Here is a 20,093-nt window from a genome sequence, read left to right on the forward strand (position 1 = left end):
TAAGACGGTGTGTAAAACTTCACTGCCCAGCCAAAAAAAGTAACCACTTTGATTTAACTAGGTTAGTAGGTATGGACTTTCCACTGGATAATAACTTACTGCAGTGATGTATATGTTTTAGCTGAATACACGTGTTTTAACACTAACTGATGCAGTTAGTCACTTCTTTAATGTTTGTTCTTTCTGATGTAAAGTCAAGGTTGTAACTGTTCTTTTGATATATGATAGTAATTTGTCTTTCAAATTTGAAGGAGGGTGAGCAAGCATCTTGAGGAACATTCATCATTAACTCCTCCAAAAAATATAGTTTATTTAATAATAACACTGAATATGTGAATCATAACAGTGATTGACAGCTGATAGGAATAATATGATTGTTAATATTATCATATTAATTCAGACAAACATCGACGAGACAGTTAATTAATGTACTTATTGCAGCAGTCTGCATAGATGTGGTACCCCTGCTGGTCTAAGAGTGAGACAAACTCATTCAGTTATTGTTCAGTTAAAATTCATGACATGATGTCTGCCACCTTATATATTTATATGTAAGGATTTACTGATGTGCCACAATAATGTCACCTAATGTTATTGAGTTAAAATATAAATATTGCGGCTTTCCAAGTTAACTTTGATTGATATGACTGGGATTAAATCAGCATATACTTCTGCCAGGGGATGCCACCCCTCAAAATCTCCTGCCACCCATGAATATTTTTCTAGATCCACCCCTGCCTCGCAGCCTCCAGCATGAAATGAGGTCATAGATAGGGGACTGTTGTTGGGGAATTACTTTAACTTGAATTTGCAGAGCAATAGCCTATAGGCAAAACACAGAAGACCAACTAAAGATAAAAATGAAACTGACATAAAATGAACTTACCAAAACTGAAGTTGATGGTCAACTTCATTCATTTTCTTTCCGTTTTACTGATTTTAATCGCTATAAACTGCTCTCTCTCGTCTCCTCTTCACGTCTAAACTTTTCGCGGCACACGTACTTACAGCCAATCAGCTCTATGAATTATGAGATGACGTGTGGTGGGTATGGCAGCACAGCGCCCCTATGGTGATTATTTTGTTGCCGCACACAATGAATAGAAAAATACTCTGAGCATGCGCAGTGTAGTTTTTACAGTACACATTCAGCAGAGCGAGGGGCTTGCCCCACATCGCTCAATAGGCACTGTGGACACCAATTAGAAGAAAGCAGACTAAAACAGTAATGTACAGACAAATCAGATGACTAAACATGATCTTAAAGTATTTCTTTTTGCATATTTTGGGAATTATTATTTGCATTACTTTCTGCTGACACTAGGTGGGGCTGTGCGCGTGTTTAAAACAAATATACAATACAAATGTGTACTTTTGCCCTGAGATCCGGGTACCGTATCTGTGAAGTGACAAAGCGTGTGACAACGTGGTAAAGGCCATCCTGATACTCGAGTTGTGGGTTTCAATAAGTGAAAAAGAAAATTCTAAGTAATCACTACCATTTTAATTTCTCAAGCATTTAAATCTGTCCCCAAAAGCCTTCAAATGTAGTCGCTCGCAAACCCACAGCGATCCACATCAGGATCATCTTAATAGGCCTGTAATTAAATTCTATGCAAGCCTACTCCAAAGCGTTATACTTCGAAAGTTATACAAATGAGATAAGGCAGTGGATGGCAAAGTAACAGATTTCACACATGAATATGCTTAATGTAATGCTTTATGGGGTTCCCATCACTGAAATCATGTAGTATTTCAACTGTATATTCCTGAAAAGTCAAATGCATTTTGGTGGTGGTTTTCATCTTATTTCTAATAGAAAAATATTAAATATGAGTCAAATGGATATAAACAAGAGAATAAACGTACAAAAACAAAAGTGGAGTTCAAATAATAGATTTTATTTGTTTGCATTATTCCAGAGAAGTCTTCAACTGCCAGGAATTAGCCCACTCCTTGCCACTGAAAACAGAAAGGAATAATGTTGGTTACAGGTCCTTGTTTCGTCTTTCCAAAAAGCAGAAACCATGTGTGAAGCACACATCATCTTATAACTCAATTTATATAAGTAAATGTTTCATTTTCCATTTATTAACGACCACCACCCTTTAGAAAAAGTGAAAGTAGAACACATTTTCAAACAAACAATAAAAACAAACAAACAAAAATACATCCATACATTAACAACAATGAAGTAAACCAATCATTTGTTCCTCCACTACTTCAGCTGATTCAGAATAACAGTGAAATACATAAGAGGACTGGTGGTAGATTTGGATGTTTTGCATTTGTTAAATATCATGCGTTTGTTCTCCAACATGGGACTACATCAGATGACACGAAGCCAGGTAACTGGAAGATATATACCATATTGGACAGGGCTCCCACTCCACCAACATTTCTGCTTCTCCCTATCAAGAGAAGAAAACAAATCTCTAATTTCGGAAAGACCAAACACATATTAAATATTTAGCAAACAATTGTGGTGGAAGTTTGTAAATCATAAAGCACCCTATGCATTACTTGTGTTCCTGTCAAACCTTTCTCATTCTTTCGCTTATTACACTCCTGATGGGGAAAGCTTCGAGGTGAGTGTGGTAGGAGCAATCTGTGAACATCAAAGCAGGTTCCAAATACAGTATTAGTCATATTAGAAATAAAATAAATACAACTATGAACACTTAAGTAGCAACCAGACTTACACGATGAAATCACTGGTCAAAAGTGGAAACATCATTGAAATGGAACCAAGATGCTCTCAGTCCTAAAATGGGATGCTTGTTTGAATGGCCATACCACTGCTGAGCCTGAGATGACAAAAGAAAATACTGCACTGCATTGCATTCTGATATCCACCTTATCAACTATGACTGTATGTATTTGAGTCTAATTAGACAATTAAAGCCCTTTGGATTTGTGGATAATGCATCAGTTATAAGTAGTCACAATATAGCATTGTTAACTCACTGAGCACTGCGTTAACATGCACTTGCTAAAGTATCTTCATTACGGGACAGTGTCGTATCTAAATGCAGTTTTTGAGTATAAAGTTTAAATATGCTGCATCACGTTTTTGCACGAGTTGCTTCGAAGTTTACCCCTATGGGGGGGGATTGCTTTAGGTAGACCACAATATTAATGATATCAACCTCTCGTACATATATGGACATGAGCCAAATCATGTTGATGTTATCGACCTGCAGCCCAACGCTCCCATGTGAGACCCTTTCTGTGTGTAAACCAAACGACATAAAACCAATGACATAAAATCACATTTTATTTTGTGATTTCTCAAATGTACAGGAAGCCTTCTGTTGCTTTGCATTTTTGGGTGAAAAAGGTATAACCATATAGTAACCACATGTTGTCTGTTCAGGAATGAAAGACTGTATTTTTCTAAATGTTTAATATTTATTATATCTGAGTACCTAAGGATATACACATACCCAAGTATCCCATTTCCCTTTCCTATTCATGAAGTTGTAGTTTGAATTGCTATTTAGAATTGTTTAAATTAAGCTATTGTTTTTATAATTAATTGACCTATTGGAACAATCATTATTCCCAACAATCACTTCTAGTATTCACTGATAGGCAGTCACATGTTCCAGCACTTGTTAAGAGAAGTGCAATTAGGTGTTTTTAGACATTGTAGAAGCATGACTTGTCAACAAGTGACCTACAATATCTTTTTAGGAAAGATCGGAAAACACTTTTTACTTTTAAAAATATAAAATCTGCAAATCTCTCCTTATTACCTGGCCCCTCCGTGGTGGTAGCGTGTGTCACATTTTCTGTAGCTTGCTCAACCTCCATATCCTGCTGGGACGGCTCCTCCTGCCGCACCTCTGTGGCGGTGCACTGCTTCACGGGGGGGGTCTTTAGCACCTCCACCTGCACGATGCTCGTCTCCAGCACCTGGCTCTCAGTGGTCCCTGCCTCCTGCCAGTTGTTTGTTGGTTCCGACGGGTCACAGGGTGTGATGTTCAGCGTGACTCTCTCTTCATCAGGATCTTCCTTAACCCCCTGGCCAGTGGAGTCCTGTGTCCAACCTGTGCAAGTTAAACAAATGTTGGTCTTGACTTGCTTAAGACAAAGAGGTTAACTCATATATCTAGAAATAAGAAATACAACGTGCTTAAGGTATGTTTCCAGACAGGGTCAACAATGTACTTGTCGTCATGTCGTAGGACTCAAAGCTAATAGCAGAGTAATAGTGGTGTGTATCCAGTCAACCATTGATGGTTTCGTGTTTGCGATATTATGACACTAATACAGAACTGCCAAACTGAATATGTGGTCAACTGGGATGGTCTTCATGTATTGTGCTCTCACCATTAACCTCAAAACCTTCCTCCCTTTTGGGCGTTGATAAAGGAAACAGTTTAGGAATGGATTGCTAAAGGAAATCACTTAAGGGATGGCTCAACCCTAAAACTACATTTCCATCATCAAACCTAACTACCTAACATTAACAACTTTAGAACTTTCTATTTGTATACAATCAATGCGCAAGTGGAAGCACAACACCCCAAAATTGTTTTAAAAATATAAGTAAACTTGGCTACCTATTTCCTGATAAATAACAGTTAAATGTCCACAAGTCCCCTCTGCAGAGTAAGCCACGTCTCATTAGGCTACATACTCAGTGTTTACAAATGTATTTATTGTATGTAGTTTGCTATAAAAATAAACAATCAAACGTTCTCCATATCCCCAAATCTTTTGCAATTACTTTCAACTTTTGTAATACTTTGCAGCTAAATATAGTGACAGTTAACAGCAGGGGTGGGGACTCGAGTCACATGACTCGAGTCGAGTCGCATATTTTGGACTTGCTTAACTAACATTGATAAAGGACTTGACTTGGACTTGGTATTCATGACTTGAGATTTGACTTGACTTGAGACAGATGACTTGAAAGGACTTTTAATTTTAATTAAATATTTGCATTTGTATTAAAGGGCAATGAAAAAAAAAAAAGATATGCTACTGTATCTCGTTCGCACGAGAAAGTTACCGGAGCGCTAAGTAGGAAGTGGAGCCAGGGGCGCCGCCAGGGATTTTGGGCCCCATGAAAATATATCACATTGGGCCCCACCACCAGGCACAGGCCACTTTGTTTATAAATTACCTCGAGGGCCGTACCAAATGGTCTAGCGGTCCGTATATGGACCGGGGGCCGGAGGTTCCCCACCCCAGCTTTAATATAATAACATTAGTATTATCATAACCAAAATGTCGGCGATTAACATTTTGTTTACCTAATACAGACTGATCACTCAATGCTTCAAACTGTCCATCATCCTAAATAGACTAAAAGCAGTTTTTTGTTTTATATAGATCATTGGCTACGTGGGAAAATACTGTGTTTGAAATGTATAATTTAAATTAGATGTTAGCTTTGTGTTTATATATATATATATATATATATATATATATATATATATATATATAGTATTCCAGTCGCCCTTCAGATATGTTAAGTGACATGTCATTCAACACAATGCTGCTCACCTCCTTCAGTTGGGAGAAAAGCTGGTTCAGGTTCAGCATTATGGGGGGACAGGGCTGCTGAGCCAAAAGATGGATCTGTTGGTCCTGGAACTAGGGGTAGGGACAACTGATTTAGTATGAATAGCTGCCAAAAATGTGCCTGCATTTATTAAAGGTAGGTAGGTAAGAATGGAGAAACCAGCTCGAGTGCGCTAGAATTTGAAAATACACAACCGAAAAAAATCTGCCCCTTCCTTCAGACTTCCTCACAGAGCCCCTCCTTCAACACACACGAACTCGCACATGACCAATCAGGGCACGAGATAAGCTTGTGCACAGATGGAAGGCTGCTATCGGGACGTTAAGAGCATTCCATGGAATATAACGACAAGTGTTTCTGAAGTGAATTACCTACCATACCTTTAAATGTCAGCTAAAAGAGCAGTGAAATGAAAGACCTCTGAATTTTCTGTAAAGATATTATCAGTACTTAATGTCAGCTTAGTAAACAAAAAAACATTAGCTAACAGACTAATTTCCACCACTCATGGACCACACCCACCTTTCTTGTGAAAAACTGGGTGACATACTGTCGCCCTTTAGTCCCTCTCTCTTGTCTTTCTCTCCTTTCTCTTCTTTTCTTAGAGCCTGACTTTGTTGGTCGTTGAAACATGGTACAACACACGTATGTAGGCTAAGTACTGGCATCCGTCCTCACATGCTTTCACTCTCTGCAAGTGCCGGTGCCACACCGCGTTTGGAGGCAGGACCAAACCATTACATGTAAATAGAATGGGGTGTACAGAGGCTTTGGGTAATTAACTTTTGGAAGAAAATAAGTTAAATGAATCGTAAGTTTAGTGAGTACGTTATCAATATAACGTTCTATTAATGTTAATTATTGAGGATTGATGAAAGGTTACTTACATTTTTTTTCTTAATGTTCTAAACATTTTGGGGCCCCTGTCAGTCACGGGCCCTTAGAATCGTCCTAACTTTTCACACCCTTACGGCGCCCCTGAGTGGAGCACACAGGAGACAGCCGTTTCATTGCAGACTATAATGTCTATGTTGGGAAATGGCAGTGTATGCATTCAGCGCCCCACTCTCCAGTGCTGTTTATGTTGAAAATAAAACTAAACTTTTCATAACCACAATATTTTTAACTGATTTAAATGCGGAAACTGGGGTTATTCATCAGAATTTCATATGACTTGACTTGTGACTTGCTTGACTCTCAGCACAGTGACTTGTGACTTGCTTGACTCGGGACTTGCAGGTTAAGACTTGCACATGTAGGACTTACTGCCACCTCTGGTTAACAGGTAGAAAAGATGTGTGTTGTCTTACAAAAATATAGTTTGCCAAACCCAAATAAATGGCTTGAATGACTGATACTGTATCAAAGGATAAATACTGGATCAAGTTGTTGTCTCAAGATTTGGATGGATTGAAACAGTCGCCGTAAGTTGTTACTTAAATGTATTAAATTAGTTGATCCAAACTCATCCCATATAACTGTGTTGGTTATAAGGACATCTCCAACGTTTATATTGTCAGGGAGGGGAGGAGTTGTTGACTGAACTTAAGTTTTAGGGGTGAACCATCTCTAGAAGAGTTTAACATTGATACAAAGATGTTGTGTACACAACACTTTATGTGAACTGTGAAGATATAGTGCAAAAATCTCACCTTTACAAAAAAACTCATAAATAGTGCCGATCTTCTCAAGGTAGTCCTGGGAAAAGGCGGTCAGTGTGCAGCGAGGGGTTAGTATTTCACATTTTCTTTCCTTCTTCTTGGTTTTCTTGCAAAGAAGCAGCACTGGTTTAAAGCCAATGGCATGGAGTTTCTCAAGCTGTAATGACAAAATAATATATTTACTGTTTAAAGAAATGGAAACGCAACATCAACAACAACTCAGCATATGAATTATTGAGACAACTATAACATTACTGATGACAGCATCTAGGTGTATGCCATTCATAAACCTAGATGCTGAGTTTAGCTTTTGCAGAACCATGAATGTACCAGGAAGGGTTACACAGTAGAAGCAGAACAATATTTTATAGACAAACACAAATAAATCAGTATCCGAGTCCCAGTTCAAACCCTGAAAATCTTAAAGGTCCCATGTCATGCTTTTCCGGTTATTACCCGTCCCCTTGTGTGTTATGAAGGTTTGTATGCATGTAAACGGTCTGCAGAGTCAAAACCCTCAAAGTACACCCTGTAGCGAGTAAAACTCTAACACAGAAAATACCTCCCTAAAACGCCTCGTTGGAGATACGTAATTGTCCATTTGATTCTTCCGGGTACGCATGATGTCATCCGTACCCGGAACGAAATGGACCAATCCGCGGAGCCGTTACGTTAAGCCCCCGCTGATTGGTCCAAATTGACCAATCCACGGACTTCCTCACACACTCAGTGCAGGCAGCTCTACTGATTTCTCCTCCCTGGCTGCAGGCTGATAACAGACAGTTGGGATCGCAGCGAAATTCTCTCTGCAGACCCATTCTCACAGCGTTTATCAACCTTTTTCTTACTCAATATCAAGAGCTGCAACGAGCCGTTTAGTGGAGAGAGTGAATACTGCTGAATACACATGCTGTATGCGAAACCAATGTGAGTTTGGAAAATTGCACAGTATAAATCTATTCTAGTAGACCTCAACAATGGAATTATGATCAGTGGAAATGGCCATGACATGGGACCTTTAAAGTTAAAGTACAATAGAAGTTTGACATTTGTAGCATATGTAAGGGAATTAGTTAGATTCAAATGTGTGACCACTCAACGATGAACAGTTAACACTTAAAATGAGTATTGTACAATTAAATATTAAACACAATCCAAGTTTTAGCTTGCCACTGTTGGCGATACTGACATTTAAATAGAATACAATAGAATAGGGAGGGATGAACCCCTCTTTAATGGTCACACATGCAGAGCACACAGCACACACACAGTGAAATGTGGTGTCTGCATGTAACCCATCCTAGTACCAGGAGTCTAGTACTAGGAGCAGTGGGCAGCTATTGCACAGCGCCCGGGTGCCTGTAAAACGTTCCCGTATGTTGTGGCTGCAGTCGTAAGAGTAAAATAGAGTAGTAACATACAATTATGTAGTCTTATTAAGGTCTACAAATTGTACATAAGCAAGAATGAACACAACATGGAAGGAAGTGCTTCGTTTATTTAAACGTGAAAGTTCAATTAAAATATTGTCCCTCGGGTGTGAAAGTTAAGATAAGAGTAGTAGAACTGAAAGAAAAGAGAATATTAAATAATACCCTTGCAATAATATCTGTATTTGAAGTTGATATTAAATGTATATTGGTTTTCTAAGATACAGATATCATTAAGAAATAAATGTATATAAAAACAACATTCAACTTTATCCTGGCCCAATATATTGGCAAACGGGTTATTTCTAACTTTGCAATAGAATGCTTACTTTATCTCAAATTGTACCACATCTAACGTACAGTAAAAATTGTACATACCAAGATAATGGCTTCATCTTTGATGGACCCAATGTTGTTGTTCTTCTTCCGCCCTGACACCCAATCCTTTCGCTTCTCATCAAACATCTTGAGCTTCTTCTCAAGGCGCTGCTTTTTCGGCTGCTCCTTAAGGCAATGTGCACAGATCTTCTGAGCACAAAATAAAATGCCCAGACAGAAGGGACATGTTTTTTTTGTAGACCCACGTGGCATGATGGAAAAAGGGATTACAGACAGACTGACAAACAGAATAACAAACACAGGTTAATATAGACAAGTACACAGAATAGATAGCAGGGTTAATAAAGAAATCGATAAAGGTAATAGATATTAGAGAGCTAGATAGGGAGATAGAGTGTGGCTGTTAAAAGTGCCGTTGGTTTTATGAATGTGTAGGTGTAGACCAGTGTATGGGTTTGTGTGCTGCAGGAGAGAACAGAAAAAGTGAATTATGTAGTGAAAACTAGCTTTTTGAAATGCACATTGTGACCGTTTAACTACTTCACACAGTCTGGGTGAATTCATTTACGTGTTTCCTGTTTCGTAATTATCCTTAAAACAAGGATAAGTGTGACTCAATGTAGTGTAAAGTACCCGTTATGGTTAAAAAAAGAACACGAAAAAAACGTGAATTACGTGTCCCTGACCACGATTCAATAGATTAAATTACGTGACCATGTTACGAACTTCCGTGAGACTGGGTTGATCTATCAAACAAGCTACCTAGTTTGCGTTATTCATCTAACAAACGAGCTATCTATTGTTAGCTTTCCACCTAACTAACTAGCCAGTAAATGCTAGCTAGCTAGCTAGCTAGCTAGCTTGTTGGCTAGAACGGTATCATGAGAGTATCTAATAAGCTAGTTACCTTACATTATCCATTTAACAAACTATCTATCTCTAAAGCTCTTCACCTACCTTACTTCCAGGGCAGACCACGTGTTTACCCTTAGATGAGAGTGATTATAAAAACACTTTCTACATGCTTTTTTATATGCCCCTGCCCCACAGCCAGCAACTCTTGTGACTCCAATATTATGTTCCTGCAATGCCGGAGGCTGCAGTAGTTTCGGGGCCACAGTCGTGGGACCGCGTTGTTGTGGACCCTAGTTGTTTTTGCAACATCGCCATCTAGGGAATTGGATGCCCATACAAGTACCACCAGCGAGTATTGAATCTACTACACAGTGAGTCTGTTTAGACATTGTAATACAATAATAATAATACATAAAATATGTTCTAATATGTTTTGTTATTGTCGAGCAAACACATAATAGCATACATTGTATTTAATATACATACACACAATGGATAGATAGTCTTTCAGTGGGGAAGTAGATTGTTATGGTTATTGTATTTAGCAGACACTTTTTTATCCAAAGCGACATACAACAACTTAAACCACTAAAACAACCATAATTAACACTATACAAACTTCAATTTATAGAACAACAATAATGGTAATAACAACAATAATATATGAGATTACACACTAGAACTGGGGTCGTTTGGCAATAATAAAATGCATCACACAGATCTCACAGATTAAAGCACATGATTAATACTTGGGGTTAAAAATTGAGACAAGAAATTGATTTATCTGATTAGATAATAATAGATTAATTTAGTTAGGTACCTTTTTCAGGTGCTCAAATTCAAAGCCGCTTTACAGAGATATATGAAAAGAAAAGAACAACAAATACATATAGTTGAAGTCAAATAAAAATCAAGCAATACAAAAACAATCACACATTAAAAACCAGATTGAAGAGGTGAGTTTTTGTAAATTGTTTTGAAGGTGGTGAGTCAGTGCAGATGATAATAATAGTTCTCTGTATGCTAAGGTAAAACCTTTTTCATTTGTGTTGGATGAACTAGTGATGTCCGTTCCAGCGACAGCCTTCGTATTTTTAAGAAGCTTTTAAAACCTCACCTTTTTAAAACATCTGTCAAATTAGTTCATATATTTGAGTCTTACTCGTACATTTAATCAAATAGTTTTTTTTGTCATCACCACTATTAGTCAGTTTTGCTATAAAATGATATTTGTATTACTAAATACCATTAACATAATCAGCCACTTAAACTAAAGTGAATCGGAAGAACGCATGAGAGGCACAAAGTGACTTGAGAATATTAGAATAAATAAGCAGCATAGTGAGCATATACAATTAACTCTGTTTTAGAAGCTTTCTTAGAGAAATATTCACTCCAATCCAAATCCAATTTTTGTTAAGTGTAGAAAAGCTTTTATTTATTCACTATTATTCAAAGAAAGAAGGCATCATACCTCATATAGCACTTAAATTGAACAATTTAGCTAGGGTCCTAATGCGGTCCCACGACTGCGGTCCTGAAACTGCCTCCGGTATTGCAGGAACAGGCTGTGTTTCAGGGATCTGTGTATGGTAAAGGGAGAATACAAAATTGACCGAATACTTTGGCAAACACGCCCCAGAACCTCTTTCTTTCTTCCATGGCTGCACCTTTTATGAAACACATTGTGAAAGCTTAAAACAAGTTTAAATAATTTCAATTCATATCAAATCGTATCTTTTAATAGACTTGGTATGGAACCACAATTGGCCAATACTTGAACACTCGCTCATAGGCTCTTACAGCTGAAATACAGCATTTAGTTAAACATAAACTTTGAAAAGGTTAGATCAGAACATCAGTTTTGGAGCTGATGCATCTGCAATAAACATCTTGTGGAATCCAGAAAAGGACATCATCTTAAAAAGGAAAATCGGCTTCTGTAACTACTGACCACTTATGTTGAAAGCAGGTTGGTACATTATTGATTTATTAGTTAGTCGAACAAAGCTTCTCTTTATTGAATACCCTTGTTTTTTTAATATTGTAACTAATAAGTTAAGGAACCCTACTGTATGTTTTACCATAATGTTTAATAGAAGAGAGGAAATACACATGATGTTTTAGCCAGGCAATTTTTGTACATGGAATTATATTTCTGTTAAAAGTGTTAAAGTAGAGAAATGTAATTCAATTGTTGTGAAGTAACGTAAACTGGTGTCCCCTTGTTTGTTTGTTTTTGTCTCAGAAGATGTCGCTGATGGTTTCTTCGTGTAATATATGTAATAGTCTTCTTCAGCGATTTCTGTAAAGGCATCCGGAAATACACATGATGTCATAGCCAGATATTATGTGTTCATGGAAGTATATTTGTGGGAAAAGAGTTCAATTATACAAAGGAAAGTCGTTTGATAAGTGATATAACCTTGTTCCCTATTTGTGGTTGAAGTGGGCTTTGGTGGGCTTTGGAGATACTGCTAATGGTTTCCACGTATAATAGGTTTTCTCCTTGAGCGATCTCTGTAAAGGCATCAGGAAATACACGTAATGTTTGCCACGGTGAGGGTTAGGCTGCCGAACCCAAACGCAATGCAAACACAGGGCAGGTGGATATAGGTATATATAGCTTATATTAACCAGACCAGGTAATGCAAAAACCAAAGAATTTAACGAGTGCCACCCAGAAGACACAAGGAACAGGAGCTAACGCGCAGACAGGAACAGGCAGAAAACATAGGCAACACACAGAACATGAGGGAATAACTTAAATACACACAATTCTAATCACAGAGACAAGAGACAGCTGGAAAGGGGAGGTGAAAATACATTTGAAAATAAAACTGGAAACTATCAACAAACCCAATAATCATGACAATGTTTTTCATGCAATGAAAGTTAGGCATAAATCCTATAGTATTCGAATTTGAGTTATTGTACTTACGAATATGCTTATGCATGCATTTATTATGCTTGTGCACTCAGGGTCATCCACCTTTGGGAATTGATTTGGCGACAAAGCCTTTTTCTGTGAAAAACATGAGGAAGTATACACTAAGGGTTTAGAGGGAACCGTTTATTGTGAAGCATTTCAACACAGAATGTGTGTGGTTTGTTCCTAGAGATTATGTCAAATATAATAATAACAGGTATTATTTGTTCCATCTAACGGTAGTTTCCAGCTTTGAAATAATACTTTGTTCCCAAAAATTAATTACGTTACTTTTGTTCAAATTTTCAATATTTCTGAAAAAGAAAAACTCCCTTGAATTAAATTAAAAGAGAGGAATAACCCATATCACAATTATAAGGTCAAAGAAAAAAAAAAGACCTGAACAAAAATCTTATATAAATCCAGCAGGTGGCAGTGAAAAATCTGAAATGGCTAACCAGTCGTTGTAGATGGACTAAGATAAGATAAGATAAGCTTTATTGTCTCCCTTAGGAGAAATTTGTCTTGGGCATCGAGATAATACACATAAAACATTCAGGTCAATCAGTCATAGATACAAAACAGAGATCACATATCACATGGCAAAGAAACATACAGGTACAGCACTGTCCCTATCGCATATACATAATCAAATTGCACTTTCCCTAATGTATTATACATAAATAAAATATTGCACTTTCCCCTACTGCATTCATACACAAATCAATATTGCACTTTCCCTATTGCACCTATGCATAGTGTCTGTCAAATTGAACATTATCCCTATTGTGTCCATACCTATTTACACATATTGTACTTTCCCTATTTAACCTTCTCGATTGCACAAACTACTGTAAACATTGCACCTCCCAACAACTCCTAACAGCATAATCACAATTGTTTCTGACTGTTCAGCAGCTTGATTGACAGCGGAACAAAGGAAAACGTATTCCTGTTCAATCTATAGTTTGACTGCCAGTCTACAGCTCATTATCTAATATATCAGTGCACTTATGATCAGGCTTAGTACATGTAACATTGATCAAATAGAGTGGTGCAGGAATAAGTGCTAAAACTCATGAGTTAAAATGATAAACTTCCAGTTCCTTCTTCTCAAAGTCAGCTAGTTTTTGGTTAGACGCCTGAAATTCAAGATTCAATGGTTTTATAATCATATGCGCGCATTGCGCAGTAGCTACAGTGTCGCTATGGCAAATACATTCTTAGATCCTGCGCTCCTCCAAAAATGTAACATATTATATATAGGACATAAGACAACAAAATAATAATAAATAGTGCAAAAAATAGGTCTGAGGTTAACAAAAGCTGAACAGATTTTCACATTTTGTGTCGACAACAAAATGTTTGTAAAAACCACAGTGGTGGTAACATGTGGAAACTACCATCCTGGACTAAACCTGTGAAGTATCTTAAATGTGTATTTGCGGCAGAGATTATTTTCTGCAGTATACTGAAATCCAGTGGTAAAAATCCCATTGCTTTGCCTAACTCTATCACCTGATAATCTAATCCATGTGAACCAGCAATCAGAGTACATTAAAGGCTTTCCTCGGATACCAGAATGCAAGCTGGTATCCGAGTCATGCTAATGCCTTATTTCGTTAACCTCAAGCAAATGTAAAATGCACGTGAAAGACAGAAAAAACTAGCAGCTGGATTGCATGCTGTTAGTGCTTAAGGATTACTTTCTTGAGAGCAGAGAATCTACGTAGTTAAACTTTGGCTGGTACTTCCCATTGTTCCTGGTCAGCCTCAGTGTGGTGTATGTGCATAGTTGATATTTTAAAATTGATGTGCTCCCCCCTTGTGTTCTCCCTCTCCTCTCCTCTTTGCTCCCTTAGCTCAGGCGCTCTTCTCCTCCTGACTTCTCTGATGTCCAATAGTCAAGGAAGGCTGGAGGAGAAGAGTCTCTCTGTCTCTCTTGTTTTGCTGACACTGCAACGCTCAATGCTCAATCCAATGGGAAGATCCCATTGTTTTTTCTCGAGGAATTCATTGGGATTCTAACTTCCTGGTTGGCCTACAAAAATATGTCATCCCTGCATAAGCAAAGCTTATCCACAAAAGTCATGTTACTCTTAGAGACTTGGCTCGTGTTTCTTCAAGGAAAAGGATTACCCATGCATGGAGACCTTAAACATTAGGAGTTCTCAAACCTTGTTTCTCTGTATTGGATGGGCTAACCCTTTTGACAACCCCTTGTTCGTGTCCTTAAGCCATAGAGTGGTGCAGTGATAGCATATTTATTAAGGCCGACCCGGAAGATAGCATTGCAATTGGAATGGGAATTGTATTTGGATGTCCAAAGTGCTATAATACAAACATTGAATGGATTTGAGGCTTTAAGTGTATTACTTATGGTGGACAGACTTAGATAGTAATTGTGTATTGACATAAATGATTAATGCTCATGTTCATTTAATGGCCAAAGTATAATTCATGCAAAAATGCCATGGATAACCATAAATACATTTTTGCAGAAAAGGGAATAGACTAGGAATACAAAGTCACCATTCACACCGCATTCATACAGAGCAATGGGCCTTGTTCAAGTAGGCTAACATGCACCCATCGTTGATAAGTATATTGCCAAAGGATACAACAACATGTTAAAGCCACAACCACCATTACCTCACGACCTCACAGCCACAGTCTGAGAGAGACACTGACAGCTGTATCTGTTCGGGTCAATGTCAGATGGAGTGAAAGTGCACACTACTTTATGGTTCAGCAATAAACCAGTGCATATAAACCTGGAGGTGGAACTGGCAGTGTATCAGTAGGGAGCGCCTGTAAGGGTGAGTGCTGTTCAGTCTCTTTTCACCTTCGGTCAACCAGACTTAGAATAATCACTTAGCAACTGATCAAGAGTAATGCATTTGTATTGATTTCATGGAACTCGTTTCTGATAGCGTAAAGACTTGCTTTGTCAAACTACCATATACTTTATCATTTAAATAAATACAATGAATTAGACTTAAATACGTGCACTGCTAAACATTTCCTAATTGACCCACTGGGAATTATTAAGTTCTTGATTTTAATTAAATTAAACTGTAATAATTGATCAAATGATCAAATATAATATAATATTAATAATGATTAAATATGTGATACCATTTCAGAGGGAAAAGATGTGTCTCCTACTAAAGTTTTTGTTATCTTCTATTTTTTAATCAATGTGATATCATACTTTCACTACACAATTATTGTGTTTTGGTTATATCTACTGTAAATTCGGGAAAAATAATATGTTAATTACTGTGCAGGTTTTTTTTGGCAAATACATTTAAGAGGCACTGCATTATTATAATATGTGTATTATTACCAGGGTATTAATATTTAACTTATATATTTGACGGTTATCTTCAATACCATAACCCTAATTCTTAAAATATTCTAAACATTATTTCTGATATACAAAAGTCATATCTGTTGTGAAATGCGAAGTGGCATGCTCCTAGGTCTTGCTAACAAAATAAATGTTAGGTTTATTGGTACATTTTAGAGCTTTATTTAACACGGATGTCTAGTAATGTACCTTGCACAGATAACATGTTACATGTTGAAAGACCTATATCGTCGTTACCAAAGGAAAATATTGATAATGTCCCAACAGATTTGAACCCATTCGTTGTTAAGACGAAGGTGTTTTTTCTCTGGTGATCAGCCCAAAGGAAAAAAACGTATCAACGAAAATGTTCCTTGCGTAATACGCATATATTAGATGTTGATGTTTAAAGGCTTTTGATGGAGAATATGTTGTGCTTCTTCTTCAGATGACGCTGTCAGTGTTTTTTCTGCTGGCCCTGCTGGGTCTGTCCTCAGCCAGTCTGCAGGACATTGTGAAGAAGAGCTCACTGCACAGAAAAGGTATTGTTCTGACCTAAACATATATAGTTTGCGTGACACCACACCTGTGGTATAAAACCATGCAGGCTAAAGCAACTCTGAAGCAGATGTTTTGTAGAAAGTCTGTGGGGTCCCTGGTGTGAAGTCCTTTGACTCTTGCTTTGCCAAACGTTCATTTTCCTTAAAACAGAAACTATTTGGTTAAATATATAAATGTTCTGTCTGTCTCTTTTTTACAGTTTCTTTCCTGAACCCAGAGCTGGAGGGTCAGGTGCCTGAACCGACTCGTAACAAAGTGTTGGGCCCTCTGGCTCCTGCCGACCTAGAGCAACAGCAGGATCTACCTTCCTCTTTCATTTTCGGTAATAACGTTAACCTGGAGTGGCTGACCTGGAGCGGCTCTGTGCCCAATGGCGCAGTTGCAATCTACAATGGCTACACCGAACGCACCGACTACGTCTGCAAGTACAAATGTGAGGCTGGCTTCTACAACCCCATTCTGGGCCCCTACTGCCGCTACCCCTACGGAGATAGTGAGTACTACGCCCCCGAGTTTGAGATCCTGACCAACAAAGACAACTTTGAGTTCCTGGAGTGGAAGGAAGGTTCCTATGGTTCAGTGCCCCAACATTCGGTTAGAACATGCCCAGGTGTTGGCATCTACGTTGGGAAGAACAAGTATGGTCTTGGGAAGGTTGTTCCTCAGTTCGAAGCCTTCTTCCTGCCTTGGGAAGGTGATGAGTACTGGTACAAGAGTTACCAGGTCCTGGCCATCAACAGGGATGCCTACACCCAGCACATTTCTGACGTCAAGTACGGCATTGATGAGGTCGCAATCTTCCAGTATCCTCCTGAAACCATGCGCATCTCCGGGGTCACCAACAACGATTGCCAGACGGTGGAGAAGACAGTCACCATTTCAAAGACCACAGAGCTGGAGACAACCTGGAACATCGGCCGATCCACCATGCTCGGTATCACTGGCAGCATCACAGCTAAGATCCCCTTCATCGGCTCCGGCGGCATTGAGCTGGGCGGTGAAAAGACCCTGCAGTTCTCCAGAGGAACCACTGTGGTGGAGTCCATGAGCCATTCAGTGTCTGTGGCGCTCACCGTCCCCCCTAACCACTCCTGCAGAGTCCGTATGGAAGGACGCAAGATCAAGGCGGACATTCCCTACACAGCCCGTCTCAGCCGAACCTACCGTAACGGAGAGAGCCAGTGGACGTCCATCTCTGGCACATATGACGGAGTCCAGATTGGAGAAGTCAGAGCTGTAGTGGACCGCTGCGAACCTGTTGTTGATGCCAAGCCATGCCCCTGAAAGACTGACAGACATCTGATTTTGGATGCAAATTATTTGTCTGAATAAGCAAAAATGCCACACATGTATAATTGGAAAATGTCCTTTGTGTCATGTTGCTCTAGAATAAGATTCTACATGTCGAAAATGCTAAATAAAATAATATGGAACTTTAACTTTTTCTTCATTTCCATTCTCTACACAATTAAACTGATGAGATATTATTGTTCATTTAAGATTTGCAACATACACAAACACGAGAGTTTTAAGGTACAGTTCCTTAATGATGTACTTCTGCTATTTACTTTGCAAGGCTTTTATTTATTTCATAACCAAAGTTATGAGAAATTGAACTTTAAAACGACTTTATTAATTGTTTGGTGTTATTTTATTTGATGAATGGAACTGTGATATCTATTAAAAGTGTAAATATGTGGCATTATAGTTTTTGTAGTACACTAATAAATAATTATTTTACACCCATTAAATATATTAACCCATTTTTCCTGTTCTGAGATATCTCAATAATTAATAATACATCCGACTTTTCTGCTTTTCATAATTTCAAAGATGCTTTACATATTTCGGGATAAATAAACAAAAAGCATTTTAATATAGCTAGGTGAAATAAACTTCAAATGAAATAAAAATATCATAATAATTTGTGTTAACTAGGAATTACAAGCTGGGTGAAGGCAAGCCTGAAGAGAGGGTTTTGTGGGCTTTTCTGAATGATGAGAATGTGGGCACACTTTTGATAAAAGTTTGGCAATGAGTTCTACAGAACCCTGCATTTGGCGCATGGGGTCAAGGATGACTCCAAGATTGTGGATTTGGGAGGAAGGAGAGACAATGAGCCATCGATATTGATTGTAAAATCGTAAATGGGGTAGCTAAGGACGTCTTGACCAATGATAACGATGTCCGACTTTTTGCAATCAAGTTTTATAATGTTTTTTTGCATCTATGTTTTAATGTCCATTAAGCAAAGATTGACCTCGGAGTAGATGCAGCAGTCCTGGCCTGGAGGACATATAGTTGAGTGTCATCAGCATATTATCTTAATACTTTGGTTAACCAAATACTTGCAAAACAAAAGCTAGGATTTAGGGATTAATGGACCATTTATTGTTATTATGCAACTGGAATGCTTAATACAATAAATGTGTAACTAAGGGTTAGGGTTGGACATGACAAAACAGAACAAAAACAGGAGAAGGGCATTCTCATAATTATATTTTTAGAAACATTTGCAAGAGCAAAAACAATAGTTAATTCTAGGGGGAAATGATAAGGCTGTTAATTTGACATCAGGGAAATATTGTCTGTTAGTAGTCAACTATGGCGTTTGAGCACCACCATCATTGATGTAACACCGGGTCCGTCTGTGGCGCGTTAGAGTAATGTGTTACGGAGCCTTCTTTTCAATATTGTTTCCACATAACGAGCATTTTGCGCTGCTCTTTTCCAATGTGGAAGCAGAATGTGTATTCATATGTGTATGTGAAAGCATACAGCACGATGCGGGGTGACATCTTTAGACTGGAATAGCGGGGCCCAGTACGTGAACACATCAGATTCCAGAGAAAATTAGCTCGAGTCCGAGTCCAAGTCAGAGAGTCAATGTACAAGTCAAGTCCGAGTCATCGTGGGGGGGGAAATTCACGAGTCCGAGTCCAAGTCGGCGTATGCGATAATTCACGTTGTACCCCTAGGGGTCCGCGTACCCCCATTTGAGAATCACTGTATAGGACCTACACACGGAGCCGTTTGGCTCCCCAGAGTGTTCTGTCCGCAGATCTATCCACCTTAGGACCCGTTATCGTTTTAGGGGTCCGTTTCCGGGGTTCCGTTACGGCTTCGTGTGAACGAACGGGCTATACGAAAGAGAAAAGTAGCGGATACCACCCGTTTCTTTCCCGTGTAAACAGCACCTAACTCTTTTAACTTGTAGTTAAGAGGTACTGCTGATTGCAACAACCTTTTTTAAACGGAAACAGCATCATCGGAGCACTGAAAGGTCGGGTAAGAGGGACAATCCTTGACTCAAAGCTTTATGTCACCAGCTTCCATTCAAAATTACTGTCTTTTTGCTTAATCTATAGCAATGTCCACATATAGACTCTCTTGCACTATTTCTATTCTATTTTATTTGCACATCTCAATT

The 20,093-nt window shown here is 38.4% G+C and overlaps 2 protein-coding genes across 7 annotated transcripts; one reads left to right on the top strand and one right to left on the bottom strand.

Moving 5' to 3' along the window:
- Nucleotides 1-1,880: 1,880 nt before the first annotated feature.
- Nucleotides 1,881-10,097, bottom strand: LOC117453114 (uncharacterized). 6 transcript variants are annotated; one of them, XM_071204331.1, is made up of 8 exons: nucleotides 9,924-10,096; nucleotides 9,006-9,152; nucleotides 7,189-7,354; nucleotides 5,518-5,607; nucleotides 3,759-4,052; nucleotides 2,541-2,608; nucleotides 2,368-2,411; nucleotides 1,881-1,962 (listed from the first exon to the last, which is right to left on the bottom strand). In XM_071204331.1, the coding sequence occupies exons 2-8, from the start codon at nucleotides 9,090-9,092 to the stop codon at nucleotides 1,914-1,916; spliced, it is 798 nt and encodes a 265-aa protein (XP_071060432.1). In that variant the 5' UTR covers nucleotides 9,093-9,152; nucleotides 9,924-10,096; the 3' UTR covers nucleotides 1,881-1,913. The 6 variants fall into 6 exon arrangements, 4 of the variants coding, with proteins under 4 accessions (XP_071060432.1, XP_071060431.1, XP_071060433.1 ...); XM_071204330.1 differs by having other exon boundaries at nucleotides 9,006-9,155; XM_071204332.1 differs by having other exon boundaries at nucleotides 9,006-9,243; nucleotides 9,924-10,082.
- A 1,623-nt stretch (nucleotides 10,098-11,720) lies between these two features.
- LOC117451873 (natterin-3-like) lies at nucleotides 11,721-17,947 on the top strand. Its single transcript, XM_034090223.1, has 3 exons — nucleotides 11,721-11,793; nucleotides 16,551-16,644; nucleotides 16,863-17,947. The coding sequence occupies exons 2-3, from the start codon at nucleotides 16,551-16,553 to the stop codon at nucleotides 17,945-17,947; spliced, it is 1,179 nt and encodes a 392-aa protein (XP_033946114.1). The 5' UTR covers nucleotides 11,721-11,793.
- Nucleotides 17,948-20,093: the final 2,146 nt, after the last annotated feature.

Source organism: Pseudochaenichthys georgianus, chromosome 9, assembly GCF_902827115.2.
Source record: "Pseudochaenichthys georgianus chromosome 9, fPseGeo1.2, whole genome shotgun sequence".
NCBI classification, from domain to species: Eukaryota; Metazoa; Chordata; class Actinopteri; order Perciformes; family Channichthyidae; genus Pseudochaenichthys; species Pseudochaenichthys georgianus.

Bases quoted from the DNA above. Each gene is read 5' to 3' on its own strand.
- LOC117453114 (XM_071204332.1), bottom strand. From the start codon at position 9,218: ATGCCACGTGGGTCTACAAAAAAAACATGTCCCTTCTGTCTGGGCATT. The intron at 4,053-5,517 runs GTGAGCAGCATT...TAACTTGCACAG, and splicing joins TTTTCTCCCAACTGAAGGAG to GTTGGACACAGGACTCCACT. The intron at 1,963-2,367 runs GTATATATCTTC...TTCTGTTTTCAG, and splicing joins TGGGAGCCCTGTCCAATATG to TGGCAAGGAGTGGGCTAATT.
- LOC117451873 (XM_034090223.1), top strand. From the start codon at position 16,551: ATGACGCTGTCAGTGTTTTTTCTGCTGGCCCTGCTGGGTCTGTCCTCA. The intron at 16,645-16,862 runs GTATTGTTCTGA...TCTTTTTTACAG, and splicing joins GAGCTCACTGCACAGAAAAG to TTTCTTTCCTGAACCCAGAG.